The sequence below is a fragment of the Haliotis rubra genome, unplaced genomic scaffold (assembly GCF_003918875.1).
Source record: "Haliotis rubra isolate DU_JTF1 unplaced genomic scaffold, ASM391887v1 Scf1391, whole genome shotgun sequence".
Classification (NCBI taxonomy): domain Eukaryota; kingdom Metazoa; phylum Mollusca; class Gastropoda; order Lepetellida; family Haliotidae; genus Haliotis; species Haliotis rubra.
This window is the reverse complement of record NW_025765327.1, coordinates 16,474-36,083: the sequence shown is the minus strand read 5'-3', so window position 1 is coordinate 36,083 and position 19,610 is coordinate 16,474. Positions and strand designations below refer to the sequence as shown.

The 19,610-nt window shown below is 39.5% G+C and overlaps 1 protein-coding gene across 1 annotated transcript; it reads left to right on the top strand.

Annotated features, from left to right (window-relative positions):
* Window positions 1-376: 376 nt before the first annotated feature.
* On the top strand, window positions 377-18,241 carry LOC124268572 (sodium- and chloride-dependent glycine transporter 1-like). The gene is made up of 14 exons (XM_046703565.1): window positions 377-860; window positions 2,733-2,943; window positions 3,317-3,448; window positions 3,660-3,939; window positions 5,282-5,414; window positions 6,036-6,170; window positions 6,576-6,679; window positions 9,893-10,017; window positions 10,459-10,571; window positions 11,793-11,924; window positions 13,339-13,438; window positions 14,200-14,300; window positions 14,619-14,792; window positions 15,970-18,241. The coding sequence occupies exons 2-14, from the start codon at window positions 2,751-2,753 to the stop codon at window positions 16,087-16,089; spliced, it is 1,842 nt and encodes a 613-aa protein (XP_046559521.1). The 5' UTR covers window positions 377-860; window positions 2,733-2,750; the 3' UTR covers window positions 16,090-18,241.
* The last annotated feature ends 1,369 nt before the right edge of the window (window positions 18,242-19,610 follow it).

The following is a 19,610-nucleotide window of genomic DNA, read 5'->3' as shown; positions in this document are numbered from 1 at the left end:
GTCGCTCGAGCCGTGAAATGGTGCTTTGGTGAACATTCATGCGTCGGGCAACTGCACGTTGAGACTGCCAGCGGTTGGCTTCACTTAGACGTGGCATTTTGCGTTCGTCAACAATATTCCAAATACAGTGAATAATCGACAGACAGCGATCAACCTTTTATACCCATCATTGAGACTATCTGATCCCCAACTTTCACGTGCATTGCATGTGAATTGTGTATTCTGTGACACTACACGCCGAAGTTGAAAATCATGCTGTTAAATACGGGTATTTTACGGATGGTGCGTTTTGTTGTGATGTTTCAAAACATAAACACCATAGGACTCATAAACAGAACAAAACCTTTTGTAAAATGAATCACGTTTTAATTCATTGCTACATGAAATTGCTATTTTCATGATGCGTTTCTTTTTTTGGGAGAGTATATTAGCAGCATGCTAACAAGCATATGCATATGCATCTGTGCGTATCAAATTTATATCCATGCACATGCATAATGCGCTGTAACAGCTCGTCAGGGTTGGTCATGGCAGCGTAGTCATGGCATCGGCGTGCATATCCGACTTCAGAACGCTACACAATCGCATTGTCCTTTCATCCAGAGGGCCGGCACCCATACACTGCTGGTTGAATAGGGGCACGTTAAATATTTTGAAAAGGAACAAACTTCGTCCGGTGGCACCATACCTAGTGATTCAGATTGTGGCAGCATCTGAGCCTTAGATATCCAGAAGTCACATCTGCCCAGTGAGGCCCCCAAAGCACGTACTCCTGTACTCTCTGCCACCAGCGTTACTTGACTTCATCAGAGTTGCGGCCAGTGCATCGTACATAGACACTTGCGCTGAAAGACAGACAGGTAAGTAGACCGTTTACACCTGCGTAGTCAGTGACTACAGAAACGAGTGACACTAACACTGTACTGTGGGTAACCATTTACAATAACATCCACATGATCGAACTGTCATTAAGCAGATCTATACGTTATTGGCGACTGAGCTGATCCAAAACTACTTTAGAGCTAGTCTGTGTGTGTTGATATTCTTCCAGATTAAGATCAAGATCAAGATGGTTTATTGTACATAAGGCCTCTGGCCCGTATGCATAGTATTACAATGACAGGCAAAGTAAGGACATTGCAAACAGTGGAAAGCATCATAACATTGTTAGATTAGTTGACAGGAGAAATTAAACTCTTCCTTAACGACAGCGAATGTGTTAAAAAACAGGGCTAATTTTACACGGACAGATTCGTCTTTTGATGATAGAATTCTTATAAGTGTTTCCCTTATAGGGTGACCCAGATATTTCTGTGGTATGTACTCCTTTCTTAAATCGGCATAAGCGTCACATATAGATAACAGATGATATTCGTCTTCGATATCCGCCATAAAGACAGGGCAAAGATGTCATTCTTAATGACATCAGATAGAATGCATTGAGCACCCCAACGGATCAATGATTACGGATGGGGACTCTGTTGAACGTAAGTCATGAGATTCTAATTGCGTGCTAAGTTTGCCAATAATTCAGAATGTCACATGTATATGTCATTTTATGTATCGGACATTACCAACAATTACATAAATTTTGAAGTGAGAGTTGTATAGCATTTAGAAATACAAGACATCATAAGAGAATTTTAAAGCTTGAATATCGTGGCCATGACATTAATTGTGTATGCAGCTTAAAGTCGAATATCGAGAACGTCCATGTACGAGAGTGAGTGAGTTTAGTTTTGCGCCGCCTTTAGTAATACTCCAGCAATATCACGGCGGGGACATCAGAAATGGGTCCATGTATGAGAAACGACATTATTTCATATGGTATACCTTTAGGGTGCACCTGACAAAATGACTTGTATGAACAAGCTTGTAAAGTTGAGACAGATCGTTCTGTTTGACTGTGAACACGGTACTCACTCATAGCAAACAGGCAAACTATGCAGTAGGGGAGATGGCAGTGTTGAAAAACACGGTCAAGGAAATGGCGAAGGATATAAGGAAGCGGGTAGACTCAGATCTGAGAACACTTTCAGTGTTTGTATCTAAAGGGACAGGAATGTTAAGGCAAGAAGAGATGCCGGTTGTAAGGACTCCAGTACCTCCTTCAGTGTACAACAAAGCGAATCGAGGACATACTGAACACTGTACGACAGTACCAGGATCTATGGAAGCTTGTTAGTGCCCGTCAAAACATACCTTGCGACTACGTATATTATAAAGTCTTTAAGCGGCATTTAGAAGTGATATACATGTCATGTCAACTTTATTTTAAGGAACACCACGTTTCGAGGTACATTCTTACTTCTTTCTCAGGCGTATCTTTTGTGAAACATTTGAAAATGATAAGAACAAAATATGTTATATGCATGTATATAGTATCAAGGAACTCTGAAATTTTAAGAGCATTAAATATCTTTCTATAATCGCATATTCATTCTTTGTCATATATATTACTTATGGAATTTGGGTAACTTCTTGCAGATCAGGTAATATATTTATCCCCAGTATCTATGTATGTTTGAATAGCGGCGATGACAACAAAAAGCAGTGTTGGAAAAAGAGACATTTTCAAGCTGAACGTTTACAGAGGACACTCTGTTGATTTTAATTCACAAACGTAACTACATTAAAATTCATCTTTTTAAAACCTAGGGCCTTGTTTTCTGCATGAATAAAACCTAACACTATGAATACAGTGATCCGTCACTGTACTTGAATTTGTCCAGATATTCCCCAACTTAACCATGCGGAATCATGAAGAAGCCGTTGATCCTGGATTTCCCATGAAAGGCATACATTGTGGAGATGACGGAAGACCTAACGTTCAACGAGACTCGTGGAGCAGACATCTGGACTACATGCTAACAATGGTGGGCTACTGTGTCGGACTGGGGAACCTGCTGAGGTTCCCCTACATCTGTAGCAGGAACGGCGGAGGTACAACAACTGTAATATACAACATAAGTAATGTACAGTGTCTCTGAAGAAATCACTAAACATAAACTTACACAAAGAGTTCATTTAACACAAACAGATCGCGAAATGCTTTGTAATAAAAATGACAAAAGAAATAAGAGACCTCGTTATGATTCTGTCTCATTGAGTCACAATTGAAGTAATTCTGCATGTATCGAATGCTCAATTCACGTACGATGCTACAAACCATCTGATTGTTGAACATATAATGTTACCAATAATGTAGAGAACTAGATTGTCTTTCCCTGACTCAAGCTGAAATGAGCCTAAACTACTTGAACAGTAATGAACTAAACAACAATGAGCCACTCGTAATTCAGGGCTACTTTTTCAGGAGCGTTCTTGATCCCTTTCATACTTTTCCTGATGATCGCTGGGTTTCCTGCCTTGTTCCTGGAGTCCTCAATTTCTCAGTTCTCGGGAAAGGCAGCCAAACATGTCTGGAGCATATGTCCTATGTTCAAAGGCCAGTGTACATTTCTTAGATTTCTAAATATATGGGACTTATAGATATTCTTAGACATTTCATCCTGTCTTAAAATAGAAACACTAAAGCACTTTCTGCCATCAATGATAAAAATGTTTTGGTTGTTTTCAGCCGGAGGGTGTTCTGCGTATTATAGCCACCGCCCACTCCCTTTGATTAAACAATATAATATACCTTTATCAACCAGTAGGGGTCGGTTTGGGAGGTGTACTACTTACTGCCATCTTGACGCCTTATTACAACCTTTACCTGGCCTGGCCCATCTACTACATTGTGAAGTCCTGCTCCAGCGTCTTGCCGTGGACAACTTGTGGCAACAGCTGGAACACCGACCTGTGTGTGGAAGGTGGAAATACCACCAACAGCAGCCACATGGCATCTCTGGCAGTGAATTCATCTCATACAATAACTGCAGCGGAGTTGTGGGAAAATGGGACTTTGGCTCACACACCTGCTGAGGAATTTTGGCAGTAAGAATCCATCAGGACACATACTATTCAGACAAAACCCAGCATCTATTAGGATGATTATGTTGTGGTTCTTGAAAGGCATATAGAAGTTGCTATCCAAGTATAAAACAACATAATCATCCATAAGACAAAATATTATGGATGTCAACTTCTTCTTTATTGTATACACAACGTTTCGGGGCTTTTCGTCACCCTTCGTCAGATGAATGAAGGGGCACGGAAAAGCCCTGAAACGTTGTGCATACAAATAAAGAAGAAGTTGATGTTCATAATGGTTGTCTTATGGATGATTATGTTGTTCTTTTTTTGATAAATGCAGACACATTAATGACAAGCGATTGTGATATCAATCGTAGTTGATATATACTTGGGGTGATTATTAACGTATTAACTGTGATTAAGCAATGACTATTTTGGCATGAGATTGCATGAAATTGGAAAAGTTTAAATTTTACTTGAATGGGAAAGTCTGAGAGTTTTTGCAGTTCACTATAATTTATTGCAGAACTCGATAACAAAAGCGTTTGGCGTGCATACATGCCGCTTTCCTGTGTGGTGTCACATTATACTAAGGATGAGTGCAATAGGTCGGGCATAACATGCTTACCCGGGCCATAAAGTCACGCACATAGAGGGTCACACACATAGAGGGCCAGGAAAACATTTGTCACACAGCATCATAACATTCATCGCCACATATATGCATTTGGACTGTAAATGAGTGAACCCTCACTTGTGGTCTTTTCAACGGATTAAAGACATGTCATGTGTCTTTGGTGCTCCGTAAGTGGCGATGCTTAATCGTATTTACAAGTTTATGACATCAAAACTGAAATCACTTACATCCAGCACTGCCTGTTTCGTCTATCCAGGTTCTTAAATTAAGTATGAACCGGGCGGTGGGGTAGTTTCGCTCGTTACGCCGAAGGTCCAGGTTCGATTCCCCACGTGGGTGTAATATCTGAAGCCCATTTCTGGAGTCCCCCTGCTGGAATATTGCTGGAATATTACTAAAGGCTGGAATATTACTAAAACTGATCTCACACACACACATGTAGCTGAACCGATATCCACTAAGACCGTAGCCAAACAACACAACATCACGGTCTCACTACATTATATTATCATATATGGAGATGAAAGTAGTATCTACGTAGATTACTTATTTTCTACGTTAATGAAAGTGTTTAAGATTATATTGCAATCTAAATAGATGTATCTAGTATCTACGTAGATGTTACATGTTTTTAGACCTTGGTACTTTTACGCTTCCATGCATATCAAACTCCCCTCGGCTCGCCGTCACTTGCTGTATATTTCTTGTGTGTGTTATGCCGTGCAGGTACAATGTACTGAGTGTGTCTACCGGCTTGGAGGACGTGGGGTATGTGCAGTGGCACATTGCGGGATGTCTGTTTGCTTCACATGTTTTGATCTTCCTCTGTCTCATCCGTGGAATCAAGTCTGCTGGCAAAGTAAGTTGACAGAAATACTGCTGTATTCAGACAGAGGATTTTAGCAGAAATTCTTATCATTATTAATATTTTGTTACTTTCTATTTTTGAGGGAACCACACATTTTGGCCATATTGCATATTTCTATTGGGCTCCCTGTACAGGCTCCGTAACGTAGGTACAATGAAGAAAAGTGAGCGAGTGAGTGAGTTGGGTTTTAATGCCGCTTTTAGCAATATTCTAGCAACAACACAGCAAGGAAACACTAGAAATGAGCCCTTGTGGGGAATTGAACCCGGGCTTTCGGCGTGACTAGCGAACGCTTTAACTGCTGGGCTATCCCCCGCCCCAGAAAAAAACAACTAATAAAAGCAGAAATAATATTTAAACACTGTATAAATGTTATTCCTAGCTTTGAAAATAATTAAGGGATGCGAAATCTTAAACCCGCGTATCTTTGTATATTTTGAATTATCAGATACCTGGCATACAGGTTCAGTTCTTGTCCCATTAACTAGGATTCTGGTAAGTACATTTGCCAGGGAATAATCATATGTTGCAGGGTGTACTGACTACCTGTATATTATCCACTGATAACACAGGAAACCTTTGCATTAAAGGATGGTACTTTCCTGACAACAGGTTGTGTATGTGACTGCACTGCTGCCGTACTTTCTCCTGGTTTCAATCTTCGTGATGACCCTGCTATACCCAGGCGCTGTAGATGGCATAATGTATTACGTCGTTCCTGACTTCGTCAAACTACTTGATATACAGGTGAGGTTCTCACGATGACATTTCGACTTATTCATACATTCACTTCTTTAGAATTCCTTCATAAATTTATGCAAATCTCATCACTATTATATTTGAGCTTTAAGATGTTAATAATCCATGGGGGCGGGGCGGTAGCCTAGTGGTTAAAGCGTTCGCTCTGAAGACCCGGGTTCTATTCCCTACATGGGTACATTGTGTGATGCCCATTTCTCGTGTTCCCACCGTGATATTGCTGGAATATTGCTAAAAGCGGCGTAAAACTAAATTCACTCAAATACCACAGACCTAAGATGTTACCATGGACTCATTACAGTCATACTCAGATATCACTGACTTAATCTGTCTCACATTACCTATGCAAACAGAACATTTACACACGCTTCAATGCATAATAATTTAATATAGGTATGGATAGAAGCGTGTCTACAGGTTTTCTACTCACTTGCACTTGGCTTCGGATCAGCTGGAACTGCCGCAAGCTACAAAAAGTTCCACCAACCATGTCTCAGGCAAGTGCGGGAGAGAGATCCGTTAAAAATGTTTAAACAAAAATATAACGTCAGCACATAAATGAATGACTATCCTCCGAAACATCGTGGTTATCGTGGATTTTGTACTAGGTGCTATCAAAAAGCATATGTCCATTTCTACCGTTTCAGTAAGGGTACATGTGATTAGATGTCACGTGACCGGAAACTAGCGATATGTGCATATCAATATTACGTTTATGTGAATAATATAAACCATTCTTCAATATCATGCAGTTATTTTTGTAATGCACATATCAGAAGTATTTTAGGCTCAAAACCTTTTGATAACCCTGTACAAGTGCGAGAGTCACCCCACGTCCGGTTTGGTGACATTTCAAACCACGCGTTTCAAACAAATGAGTAATTGTAATCACTAATAACAAACAACAATGTTAGGATCTGGAGGGAACATATACAGTGAAACCTGCCAACATCGGCAGCTGTCTAATCCGGCACATTGTCAAAACCGGCATAATTTTACAATGATATTATGTATATCTGAAACAAAAGGTGTTCAAATTCTTATGATTCACATTAAATTCAATCTTCTTGCAAAACAATTGATTTTAGGATATGTAAAATTCGTAATACGTTCAGTGTCAGCGGTATGGCCACACACGGTGCTATGTCATGTTTCACTGTGATTAGACAGTGACGTATGTCCTGGAAATGTGTACAGTGAATTTATATAAGACAGGGCCGGTGGGGTAGCCTAGTGGTTAAAGGTTCATCCGTCACGCCGAAGACCCAGGTTCGATCCCCACATGGGCACAACGTGTGAAGCCTATTTCTGGTGTTCCCCATTGCTGGAATGTTGCTAAATGCGGCGTAAAACCATAGTCAGTTATATCAGGCAGGCATTTAAATTTGTTTTCGTATTCAATGAGTAATTTAGTGCACAGTTATAGCCAGAACTTTACAAATGCCCAGGACGAATAGTTTGTAAATTAAGCACTAATGGGCCTTATGGGTGAATTAGAAGTATACTGAAGCGTACTATAGAATTATTGCGGTAACATAATATTTATTGTTCAAATTCAAATGCATTCAGTCATTACAGTATTTGTTCAAATAAACGTGTAGTCTAAAACGCATTAAGAGATTGATGAAGTACTATCTTCCATGCAGACATGTAGTACTGAAATAGACTTTTCTCAGTCATTAATGTTTCGTTGATAGTCCCCTCGCTCAGCTATATAACAGCGCTTTTTACGTAACCGAATCTAGACCAGCCAATCCAGTGATGGACATTCCGAGCATCATCTACGCACCCAGACATCAATCATATAAAGACATGAATTACTCCTAATATTACCTGATCCCGTAAGTCTCTTCTTACGACAAGAATGAGTTGCTGAAGACCAATTCTAACCGACTGTTCACCGGTATCATAGTCAAGAACTGGATGGGAGTAATTGTTCCATGGAACCTTTAACGGCAACAATACCCTTTGAACAGTAACTTGACATAAAAAAGGTATATGAGTGAATTGTTATCTGTCTGTCAGGAACGAAACATGATCATAATTAAAATCTCATAATATAATTGAATCGTCAAATTGAAGCGTGGTGCTGCAGTCATTATCTGTAATCAGTGTAATTAACCAGATACAATAATTCATCAAACGTTAAATTGAAGTACGGAGGGGCGGTAGTTATCTATGTGTGTATATCTGATCTGTACATATTTTCTCGGTGAATTAAGCCGTCAAATTGTGGTGTGTGCTGATTGGCAATTGATGCTATTCAGTTTGATTGACTTTCGCTAATCGTTAGTCATGCAAGAAATCAATTTGGAGTCTGCACGCATCATTGTAAATGGAATAATGTCCATGAAGCGAATCTGAAATTAGATGACAAATGAACATAGTCTGTTTTAACAGGATAGATCGTATAGTTTCAAAAACATTAATTGTAGTTGTGGTAAATGCAGTAGCTGTTTGAGTTGTCATTTGCTAAATTCTTTCTTAGCTCGGCATTTGACGACGAATTGGGCACTTATTACAATGATAAAGGACAAAGGGGCAGTGTTGAAACCTTGAGTAGATGCAAAAGCGTACGGGCATGACTCATTTACGTTTATGTCAATTATAAGTCATGAATACACAATGACATTTAGAAAGTGGTCAAATGTAACATATGTCATATTTGGGATTACACTTTCTTAGTAAAGTTCAGATTCACCAGCTTAACCCGCGCAGCCGTCTGACTTTGTGTGCTGGCGATTAGGTGCCCAATTCCCGGATGGTACTCAACCCAACAAAAGTACTAGAATCTGTACTTTACTAAGAAAGTGTAATCCCAAATATAACATATGTTCCATTTATAAGTCATCATAATAATCCCTTTCAGATTTGAGTTATCAGAAACATTCAGATGAAGACTTCATTTGCCCATTTTTGCCAAAACCATTTCACGTTATACTAAGAATTCAGGATATTCCGAATATTAAATATTCACTAAACATTAGTTGGTCATGTCTTTTCTTAAAGATCATACAATTCTACAAAAATGTTGATTCCGTTCGATTGTAGACTCGGGGTGTGGGTGTGAAAGAAATAGACACGGTCCCTAAACACATATCTGCAAAAGCTTGAAAAAAAACCCAAGCGGTATTGTTCGGAATGTAAAGGATAAGATCCTAGGATTCAGAAATATATTAACATTTGTTTTCAAATCAACCAGCTTTTGTTGAACAATAGCATCTTTGGAAGCCCAAAGTTCACATGTTTCAGACTGCCAGCATTTTGGTAGTATAGACTGAACTCTTCACTCATAAAGATAATGAATCATAGTGAGTGAGTATAGTTTTACGCCGCTTTTAGCAATATTCCAGCAATATCACGGTGTGGGAACACCAGAAATGGGCTTCACACATTATACCTATGTTGAGAATCGAACCCGGGTTTTCGGTGTGACGAGCCGACACTTTAACCACTAGGCTACCCCACCGCCCCTAATGATTCATAAACACACGAGTATAGTACAGTACGAATCGTACAGGGAGCCTGTATGACAGACATTTCGCTTTTCCTATTGCTCAAAGTGGAATCAGTGTTGGAGGAGGATCGAGACTGGTTGTTTAATGGCGTTGACCTTTTGTATATTATAGTTATGGCAAGGGTTTTGTTGGTGTCTTGATGAGAAAGAGATGGGTGAACTACTAGTAATTAATATACATGTATATTGACAGAGACTGCCTCATACTGGCCTCAGTATCAGAGGGAACCAGCATCTTTTCTGGCCTGGTCACATTTGCTGTTCTCGGGGTGATGGCACAGAAAATGGGTGTTCCCATTGCAAAGGTAGTTTCATCAGGTAGGGGATTTTTTCATTGTTTTTAAAGGCAATCACATTATTATATTTGTACAATCGCAGTATAAGATAGCGGAAAATCTTGAAGAACAATCAAGAACAGGGTTTTTCAGAGGATAGTAGGTTGTTGTCCTTTGATGTAATTAGCTAACCTGATGAACGGAATGACAGTACGATTTACAAGTGGGCAAGAGACCCAACACAATCACACAGACACACAGACACACACGGCTCTAGTTGATGTGTGCAGAAATGGCGAATTTCAGGTCGAGTTTGTTGACAGATGTCACCATCACTATTTGATAATTCCTCATAGACACATGCTCATGATGTAGGCAAAATCGGTCAATCGACTCTTTGGCAGAGCATTGGTGTGGGTATGGAATGGGTTTAACCGCTTTTATTTGTATCAATATTTTAATACATTTGATGTTTCTGTTGAAGGTCCAGGTTTAGGATTTGTAACCTATCCAGAATCTCTGGCAAAACTTCCGTTTCCTCAGCTGTGGTCATTCCTGTTCTTCCTGATGCTGCTAATGGTTGGTTTGGATTCGCAGGTACGAATCTAAGTGCTCAACTGAGCAGCTCTCAGTGAACTTGACCTTCACTGACGTCTACCGCGTAAAGACAAGTTCACCCCGTTTCGCAACCATCTGATTAGTTGAAGGTTTGCATTTCACAATGTCAAAACAAACAAATGAAAAATATGAGACAACAAAACCAGTCGCTTTGGACCTTACAAATGAGGTCCCAGACTCACGTTGAAGACAGAATGAGTTATATTCACACATTATTGAAAATTAGTCTTCAGAGAGAAAGCACATAGATCTATATACCTGCACCTGCAATAAAAATGCGGCCACATGTTCGCAATCTTAGTGTAATCTTTTACTCTGCCCTCAGCATGGAACCCCATGTTCGCAATGTCTGTCGCCAATGTTATTTCCATCTGCGCAACATTGGTTTGATCCGTCGATACTTGGATGTGAAATCTGCACAAGCTCTAGTTCAAGCATATGTAACATCCCGTTTGGATTATTGTAACTCTTTGCTGTCTGGTGTGCCAAAACAAGTCCTCTACAGGCTACAGAAGGCACAAAATTCAGCCCGCACGATTGATCTGTCAAATTAAAAGGACTGAACACATCTCTCCTGCCCTCAAAACCCTACATTGGCTTCCAATTCGCTTCAGAATCGACTACAGAATCCTGCTCCTTGTTTTCAAGTGTCTAAACGGTCTAGCTCCAAAATACCTCTCGGATCTCCTTACACCATATCACCAAACTAGATCACTCCGCTCAAGGGACCAGTCTCTCCTTGAAATACCACAAACTAGAACTAAGTCATATGGGGACAGGTCTTTCTCTAGAGCAGGACCCTTCCTCTGGAACAATTTACCATCCATCCTTCGTTCCGAAACAGAACTGTCAAATTTTAAAAGTGGACTCAAGACGCACCTATTCACCTCTGCACATAGATAAAGTGGACTCAGATAGCGCTTTTGAGCAATTAGATTGATAAAAAGCGCTTTACAAATATTTGTATGTATGTATGTATGTATGTATGTATGTATGTATATCATAGTAACATTTTGAACTACATATATCCTACACTGTTTTCAAGTGGAAGTCTGAAAATCCTGATGAATAATGTAGACTCTCTAATGGTAAAACACTTACCGTAAAAGCTGAGGCAAAACATATTACGTACACGAGTCGTTGTATCATTTCATTGTGGTTATGGTAACGGAAACACTTAACACTATTTCTTTCTTGAAGTTCATGAGTATGGAAGTTGTTGTTACTGCCCTGGTTGACCAGTACCCACGGACGCTGGCTAAGAGGAGGATGCTGGTTACACTAGGATGCTGCTTGATGTCCTTTCTTCTTGGAATCGTGTTCTGCACACAGGTGATAAGTTCGTACAAAGCTGACTTTAACCAGTTTCTATTTATGAGATAAACATCATGTGTTGGTCAATTTCCGGGTGTTATTGAGTACTTGAAGCACGGGAATTCATTTGGAACCGACGGCATTAGCCGGAGGTTTCAAATGAAATATTCCCGTGCTTTAAATCTCAATAACTCCCAGAAATTAACCAACATAATGTTTTCGACATTAATAAACACAAAAGTAAACTAAAAAGTCCACACGTTTTCTGTCTGCACTCATTGACATCGAGTACGGGTACAGCAGTGAAATGTCATCAATGGCCGTTTCCCATGGTAGCATCTGGAACTGCTCATTTGTGACCTTATTCGGACTTTACATCACAATATGATTTGAATGACGTCACCACTGCTGACGGCGTAACAATACAATGGTGTGTGCGATGTTAGCACGTATTAATACACAGTGAATGGCCTTGGAATTTCCGGTAATCGAATACCATTCGGTCATGTTGTTCAACCAATCAGATTATAGAACACTTTTGGTTTACAATTGTGTATACTGTATGTTTAACGTGCCGTGAAAGTACCTGAACCAGGACTGTTGTAGACTTAGTTGCAGCAATAGTAGATGTAACAGGGGAAGTAGTTGTAACAGTTGTAGTGGGAGCATTGCCGGTAGTAGTCGTAGTGAGTGAGTGAGTTTAGTAGTTTTACGCCGCACTCAGCAATATTCCAGCTATATGGAGGCGGTCTGTAAATAATCGAGTATGGACCAGACAATCCAGTGATCAACAGCATGATCATCGATCTGCGCAATTGGGAACCGATGACATGTGTTAACCAAGCCAGCGAACTTGACCACCCGATCCCGTTAGTCGCCTCTTACGACAAGCATGGATTACTGAAGAAGATCAATTCTAACCCAGATCTTCACGGGTCTACAAGTATTAGAATGAGTTGGATTTAAGATTCTGTGGAAATAAGAAAACGTATTTTGGTTATTCCTTTCTTAAACAAATGCAACTGCCTTGAATAAGGTATATTTTTCAACATGTTTCTCCTTACGTATTAAATTCGGTATTTGTTGTATTCAATATGTTTTACAAGAAGCACACTTGACGGAAACACACGATTGTGTTAATAACATTTTCTGCGTATTATTCAACCAACACAAATAACACACAATAACAAATAATAATGCTGATTGGATGTCGTTGAACGAATAAACACAATAACAAATAATGAATGGTTACTTGAACGAATACATGCTCACGCGGATCTTCACGGGTAGATTTAGTAGTGGCTACAGCGGTTTCTGAAGATACATGCTAACCCGGATCTTCACGGGTAGATTTAGTAGTGGCTACAGCGGTTACGGGAACAGCTGAAAGAATAATAGTTTCATCCACTCACCTCACAGTGTGTTATTGCAGGGAGGTCCATACATGTTCCAGCTGCTAGACTGGTATGTAGCGGCTCTGGGGCCCTTGTTGTTCAGCACGCTGGAGTGTGTTGCCGTGATGTGGATATACGGTTGGTATATATGCCATCAATGATCTTACCAGCATAGGCTAAAGAATAATCTTAATTTCAAGGACCAGTATCCCTATGTAACATATGTTATATCTGGGATTAGACTTTCTTAGTAAGGTACAGATTCTTGTACTTTTGTTGGGTTGAGTCCCATCCGGGATTCGAACCCACACCCTCAGAGTCAAGCACCTAATCGCCAGCACACAAATTCAGCCGCCTAACCCGCTCAGCCACCGTGACTTCCACAAAATGGAAGTCGGATAACTGGTAGTCTAGACTGCGGACTTTGTGTACCCCTCTGATGAGTGTAAATTGGCACGGCTCCCATGGCCGAAAGCTATGATTACACAATGCCATTTTGAAAGTGGTCAAATGTAACATATGTTATATTTGGGATTCCAATCCTGGATGGGACTCAACCCCAAAAAAGTAGAATCTGTACTTTACAAAAAAAAGTGTAATACCAAATATAACATATGTTACATATGGCAACTTTCTAAATGGCATTGTGTAACCAATATCCCTACTTTAATAAGTGAATGAGTGAGTAAGATTTTATACTTTTACCAGTACTCATGGCGGGGGACATCAAAAATGAGCTTCAAGTAATGTACCTTATTACGAAAGTGATTCATTGTAGCTTGCTCATTGTTTGTTCAGTATATTATTGAATATTTTAGACTTACCTGTGTTATATTGTGCTGGTTCAAAGGGGACTCTTAAACCTTTTTGTCACGGCAAATTGTGCATGCTTCATTCAGGGGCAAAACAAATGAGCAGGGACGTAGAGATGATGACTGGCAAAGCACTATCGTCACCAGTAAAGATCCTCTTGGCCTTTGTGACACCGGCAATCTTGATGGTAGGTAATACAGTTTAGAGGAGTCATGATAACAGTTCCGGCGTCTCGGTAGTGCCTTCAACACTGTGTATGACATTTTTTCTCTTTGTATTAATCCAAGAAAAGTGTAATTATGAATTTACCAAGGAGAAGAAAATCTGCCGAAACTGTCGCCGCTGGGCGTTAAAGACAAAATAGCTGAGAAAAGCGTATGAATGGATCACTCAGAATCAAGACACCGGGTGTTGCGAGGAAGAGTACAGCTGTTTAAAATATTCTAAACAATGCACCACAAGACGACTATAACCACACTGAATGTAGTGTTTGTATCTGTTTCAGACAGTTTTCATCCTGACACTTAACAACTACCAGCCACCGACCTACGGCAACTACGAGTTTCCCAGCTACGCCAGTACAATAGGCTGGTGTGTGGCCGTCATCTCCACCCTCCCTCTCCCGGTCTACATGGTACTGGCTGTCAGGAAACACATGGCAATCCATTCTCTAAAGAAGGTAATATATGATTTCATGTTTGCGGACCGAAGGATGATATACATTATCGGGTTAATTCTCTAAGAGATAGCCAGTAGTATTTTCATTTATTATTACATGTTATACGAATGAGTGAGTATGGTATTACGGTGCTTTTAGCAATATTCCAGCAATATCACGCTGTAACCATGTGGGGAATCGAACCCGGTTCGTGACGAGCGAACGCTTTAACCACTAGGCTACACTAACGCCCCCAAAGTGAAGTGTGAAGAAAGTTATGATTGTCGTAAGAAAAGGCATCTAATTGGGCAAGTGGTCGGTCACACGCGAGTCCGATACCATGGATAGTTCCTCCCGTTGTAACCATGTGGGGGATCGAACCCTGTTCTTTGGCGAGTCGAACCAACGCTGTAAGCCCTAGGCTACATCACTGCCCCATATGTTATACGAGACCATGACGAACATATAATCTGTGGAACGACATTCCATGAGATATTCTATGTTGGAGTTACTTTGCGTGTGTGATTACGGCCACAAATAGAAATCTTAAATGGTATATATCATGTCATAAATGGTATATATCATAGATAGATGATAATAAATATTTTGGATATATCAATCTTTCCAGCTGGTTACAAATATTTTCAAATCTAAAAGATCGGAAGTATATGAGATCTGGAGCTTTTGACATCTCTGTTCACGAGGTATTGTTTGAGGCGTCAGTGGAATGGAATGTCCCGTTGGGCAAGGACACATGTACAAATGCGGTGAAACTTCAAAGAAATTTGGTAACTTTAAATCTCAATCTTTTAAAACTTATTTTAGAAGTAGCGAGGGAATCGAAACTGATGACTGCCAAACCACAGGCAAAGTTGAAATATGGATGCCTATGGGTAGCAGAATGCTTACAGTCTTTGCTCGGCACACCAAAAATAGGGATTTGCTGAAAGCAGCGTATCACTCCTTACAGTTTCGATATTGCCCAAAGTCATTTTTAGTCCACCTTTAAGTCCATCTCTTGGTGTCCACAGAGATGAAAATATGTAAATATAGTTTTATGATCATATGTTTCGAATTAGTGGATGAAAAATTACTTGCATTTGGGAAATAAAATAAAGTTATGTACGGGACGAGCAACTGCTGCATCCATTGACCTCAACCTCAGCCTCTAATTAATGCACATTTGTTCACCTTGCAGAGTATAAAGCTGGCCTTGAGGCCTGCTAAGGACTGGGGTCCAGCAAATGCCACATACACGATGAATCAGCGCACAGAAATACCTTCGCTCAAGGCTAACGTCATGGACATGTTTCAATAATTAGACCTGAACTTACCTAAACAGTGTAATAGTTCACTGAATGATGACATACCATGGGCGTGCGTGCGCGTGCGTGCGTAACCTGACATTGCATCGTTTTGACGGTATTCCTGAACCATAGATACTTATTGATATATTTTGATGGAGGTAATGATAAAAATCGCATAAAACAGCCTTGAAGGCATAACTGTCAGTTATATTTGTGCGTGTATGTGTTATAATTAATATGTTCGTACGTGTTAAATACCATGTGATAAGGTGATAATGATTGTGAAACAGAACGTATAACGTGATTGATGTTGAATTCATAGTGCAATTCATAGTCCTAACGTGACTATTCCATTATTCCATTACACTGATTTTATGTGCGCTTTCCGCCATAATGCGTATTTCACACACGGAAAATCAGAGCACCGACCAAGCTTATTGCAACGTATCGATTAACAGGTAGAAAATAAAACATTATCCGGGAATCGGTCCTTACAGCAGCTAGCTGTGAAACCAACAAACAACGAACCAATGGGATGTAATTAACAATTTATTCTAAAGTTCACAAATTAGCACAAAGGTATCACACTGGCAGTACAAAATAGCGTAGCCATACAAATTCAAAGGTAATATAATCCAAGAACAGTGATTATAGCTATAAAGACAATGATGGTAATATTCACCTCTCCGTAACAGTAATTCAACTGTTAAGAAATTAGGTCTAGGCAGAATATCTTAGGGTAGAGAGTGATCACACAAAATGCTGGCCTTCTTATGAAAGGATATCCCCTTCTGTACACACAAATAAGATTCTAGAAATTGCTACTACGACACATAAGGTTGTAGTACCCTATAGCAGCTTCCAGAACTTTCTGTCTAAATCTAAAACACAACAGCTATAATATTATATACATTTAATTGGGAGTAGGAAAAATAACATAAGGGTATGAATGAGACTGATTAACAACCACCATGGATATTGGTGATTAATACAGTTACAACTGGAAGAAGCCAATTGTACGTAAAGGGGAAATTTGACATTGTTCCTATTGGGTAACATTTCAACCTTTGTTATAGCCATGGTGGAACGTGCCTGTTCATTATGTTCTGTTGTGTATAACGTTTATTTAAAGGATATGTTTGTGAATTGTAAATGTGGCATCTTTCATATCCCGTAACATTCTAAGGTTTACTGTTATATTCCTGTTCATTATGTTCTGTTGTATATAACGTCTGTTTAAAGGATATGTTTGTGAATTGTACATATGGCATCGTTCCTATCCCGTAACATTCTAACGTTTACTGTTATATTCCTGTTCATAATGTTCTGTCGTTTTCATATAAATTGTGTTGGATAAATATAACGTGAATTTGCTTCATATTGATATATTATTATTATTTTTTACATTAACACACAGCCATGTTTAATGCTTAAATGTATAATCCTGGCTGCTTGAATAAACGTTTCATCCTGTACCCTGTCTTCCATCGTAATCGAGGGGAGAGTGACTTTGAGATCATGTTCAGATCATGCCACTCAGTGTGAGTGACTGTCAGGTGGGTGAGTTAACACGATTTTAACTGTATTCTATTTTTTCCGCGTTATTACTCAGTGTTTGAGCAAAGGCCCAAGTGATGCAGGTCTCAGACGTGTACCACTAGGGTGAAAGGGCACAAGGAAGGGTATAATGCTGACAAACCAAGCAACAGTCAGGGCTAACTGGGATTCGAACCCCAAAAGATAGGTTTCTGGGACGCCCAAGGGACTGAAACGTTCCCCGTACCCCCTCGTTTTTACGTGGTTATAACAAGGGTTCAATGCTTTCATTTAGACAACTATTTGGATTTTCAGCTTAAAGACATATGTTATTTTACAACTGCTGTTGCAAAACTTTATGTTGTATCATGCTTCTGGATGTGCTCTGAACGCGATGCTTGGGTTTGTGGTATGGTCTGCTGTTGTATAGCTGTGATGAAGAATTTGAGTTGGTTAAAACAATACCAGCTAAAATGACATCCGTTGATCTAGTGAAACATCCAGTGATTAGGACTAGGGGCGATGTACTAGTTGCTTGGATATGTGCGCTATATAAATATCCTATAATAATAAATAATTTGTAACAGAGCAGGAGTTGAGTTGAACCCTACTTTTTATCCTGGAATGGGGCCAACTTTTCTGAGGCGTCACAATTTGCTGGTCAGTTGTGCCATATACCAAGGCAAACTGTCGGGTTTCGCTCAGACTATGAACTTCCGGTTGTCGGCACCATATCAGTTAAACGATTTTTGCGACCTTTGGTAATAGATTTCTTGCAATTATTGAAACGTTCTTTTCGCTGTTTGTAGTCACCACGTTCAGTGACAAATGCCAGATCAGGGGCGGATACAGCATTTTGAGAAAGGGGTGGGGGGTGTACACTATTGAGAAAAGGAGGGGTGCACATTTCATTTTCACCGGAGTTCCAATTGTCATTAACAAACTTTCAGCACAAAGGTGTGTGTGTGTGCGCGCGCACCCCTGCAAAATGATTTCTATTTCAGACTGTCTGAATGTGCATGTTTATACGATCCGGAATAATATATTAATCGATATTGTTTTAAGTTCGTCAAATAAGTGTTTTTCCTAAAATTACAAAATGTACACCTTAATCCCAAATTAGCATCAGCTATCAAGCCGAAATATATAATAAACATATTTGGTATTTTTCCGATAGTATAAAACTGTTATTTAAATGAGAACATTCGCGATAATAGCACAACCATGTATTTAGCCTTTTTTAGTGTGTTATAGTAATCATACTAAACGCTTACTTTAATGCTGACTGAAACCTAAATAAGTACTATGAATAACCACATACATATATGTGTATATAATAGTATCAACAATGTGTACATACATCATACAAGTCACCTGTTGAAATATCTTCGTACAACATGTAACGTTACCTAATATAGCAGGTATTATTACTATAGGTGATAACATCATGTTTATTAATGTCTCATATATTATTACATTCATGAAAACTACTTCGCATCATTTACATTTACATTTACATTGGAGAGGAGGAGTTACAGGTGAGTAAGAAATATCTCAACACTCCCCATTCACTTAGAAGTACATGTACATACCTTTATGGCTGACCCCAGGATTCAGATTATGCAGACGCGTTGACTTCGCACAACGTATGATCCTGAAACATACTGAAAGGCGCTCAGGTGTATGCTGGTGTAGAGAAGTATTTCACTGACTAAGTTGTAACATGACCCCTGAACCTGTACTATAACGAACCACGTCATCTTCAACTTTTACTTTTCTCTAATAGCTTCTCCTGTAACAATGAAAGCTCCATGTACTTTGACACGCATCCATGTTGCATTCGAGTGTTTCGTACGTCCCGAGTAACATAATCTATGTTGTGGCAAGAAACACATTATAGTACTGTCGGAAATAGAAAAAAACTGTATTTTCTCATTTATCTCTACAATTTATGTAGTTGATAAGTGAAAGTGTGAAATATCTGTTAAACTAAGTT

Bases quoted from the DNA above. Each gene is read 5' to 3' on its own strand.
- LOC124268572 (XM_046703565.1), top strand. From the start codon at position 2,751: ATGCGGAATCATGAAGAAGCCGTTGATCCTGGATTTCCCATGAAAGGC. The intron at 6,680-9,892 runs GCAAGTGCGGGA...GTATATTGACAG, and splicing joins TTCCACCAACCATGTCTCAG to AGACTGCCTCATACTGGCCT. The intron at 10,572-11,792 runs GTACGAATCTAA...TCTTTCTTGAAG, and splicing joins TGGTTGGTTTGGATTCGCAG to TTCATGAGTATGGAAGTTGT.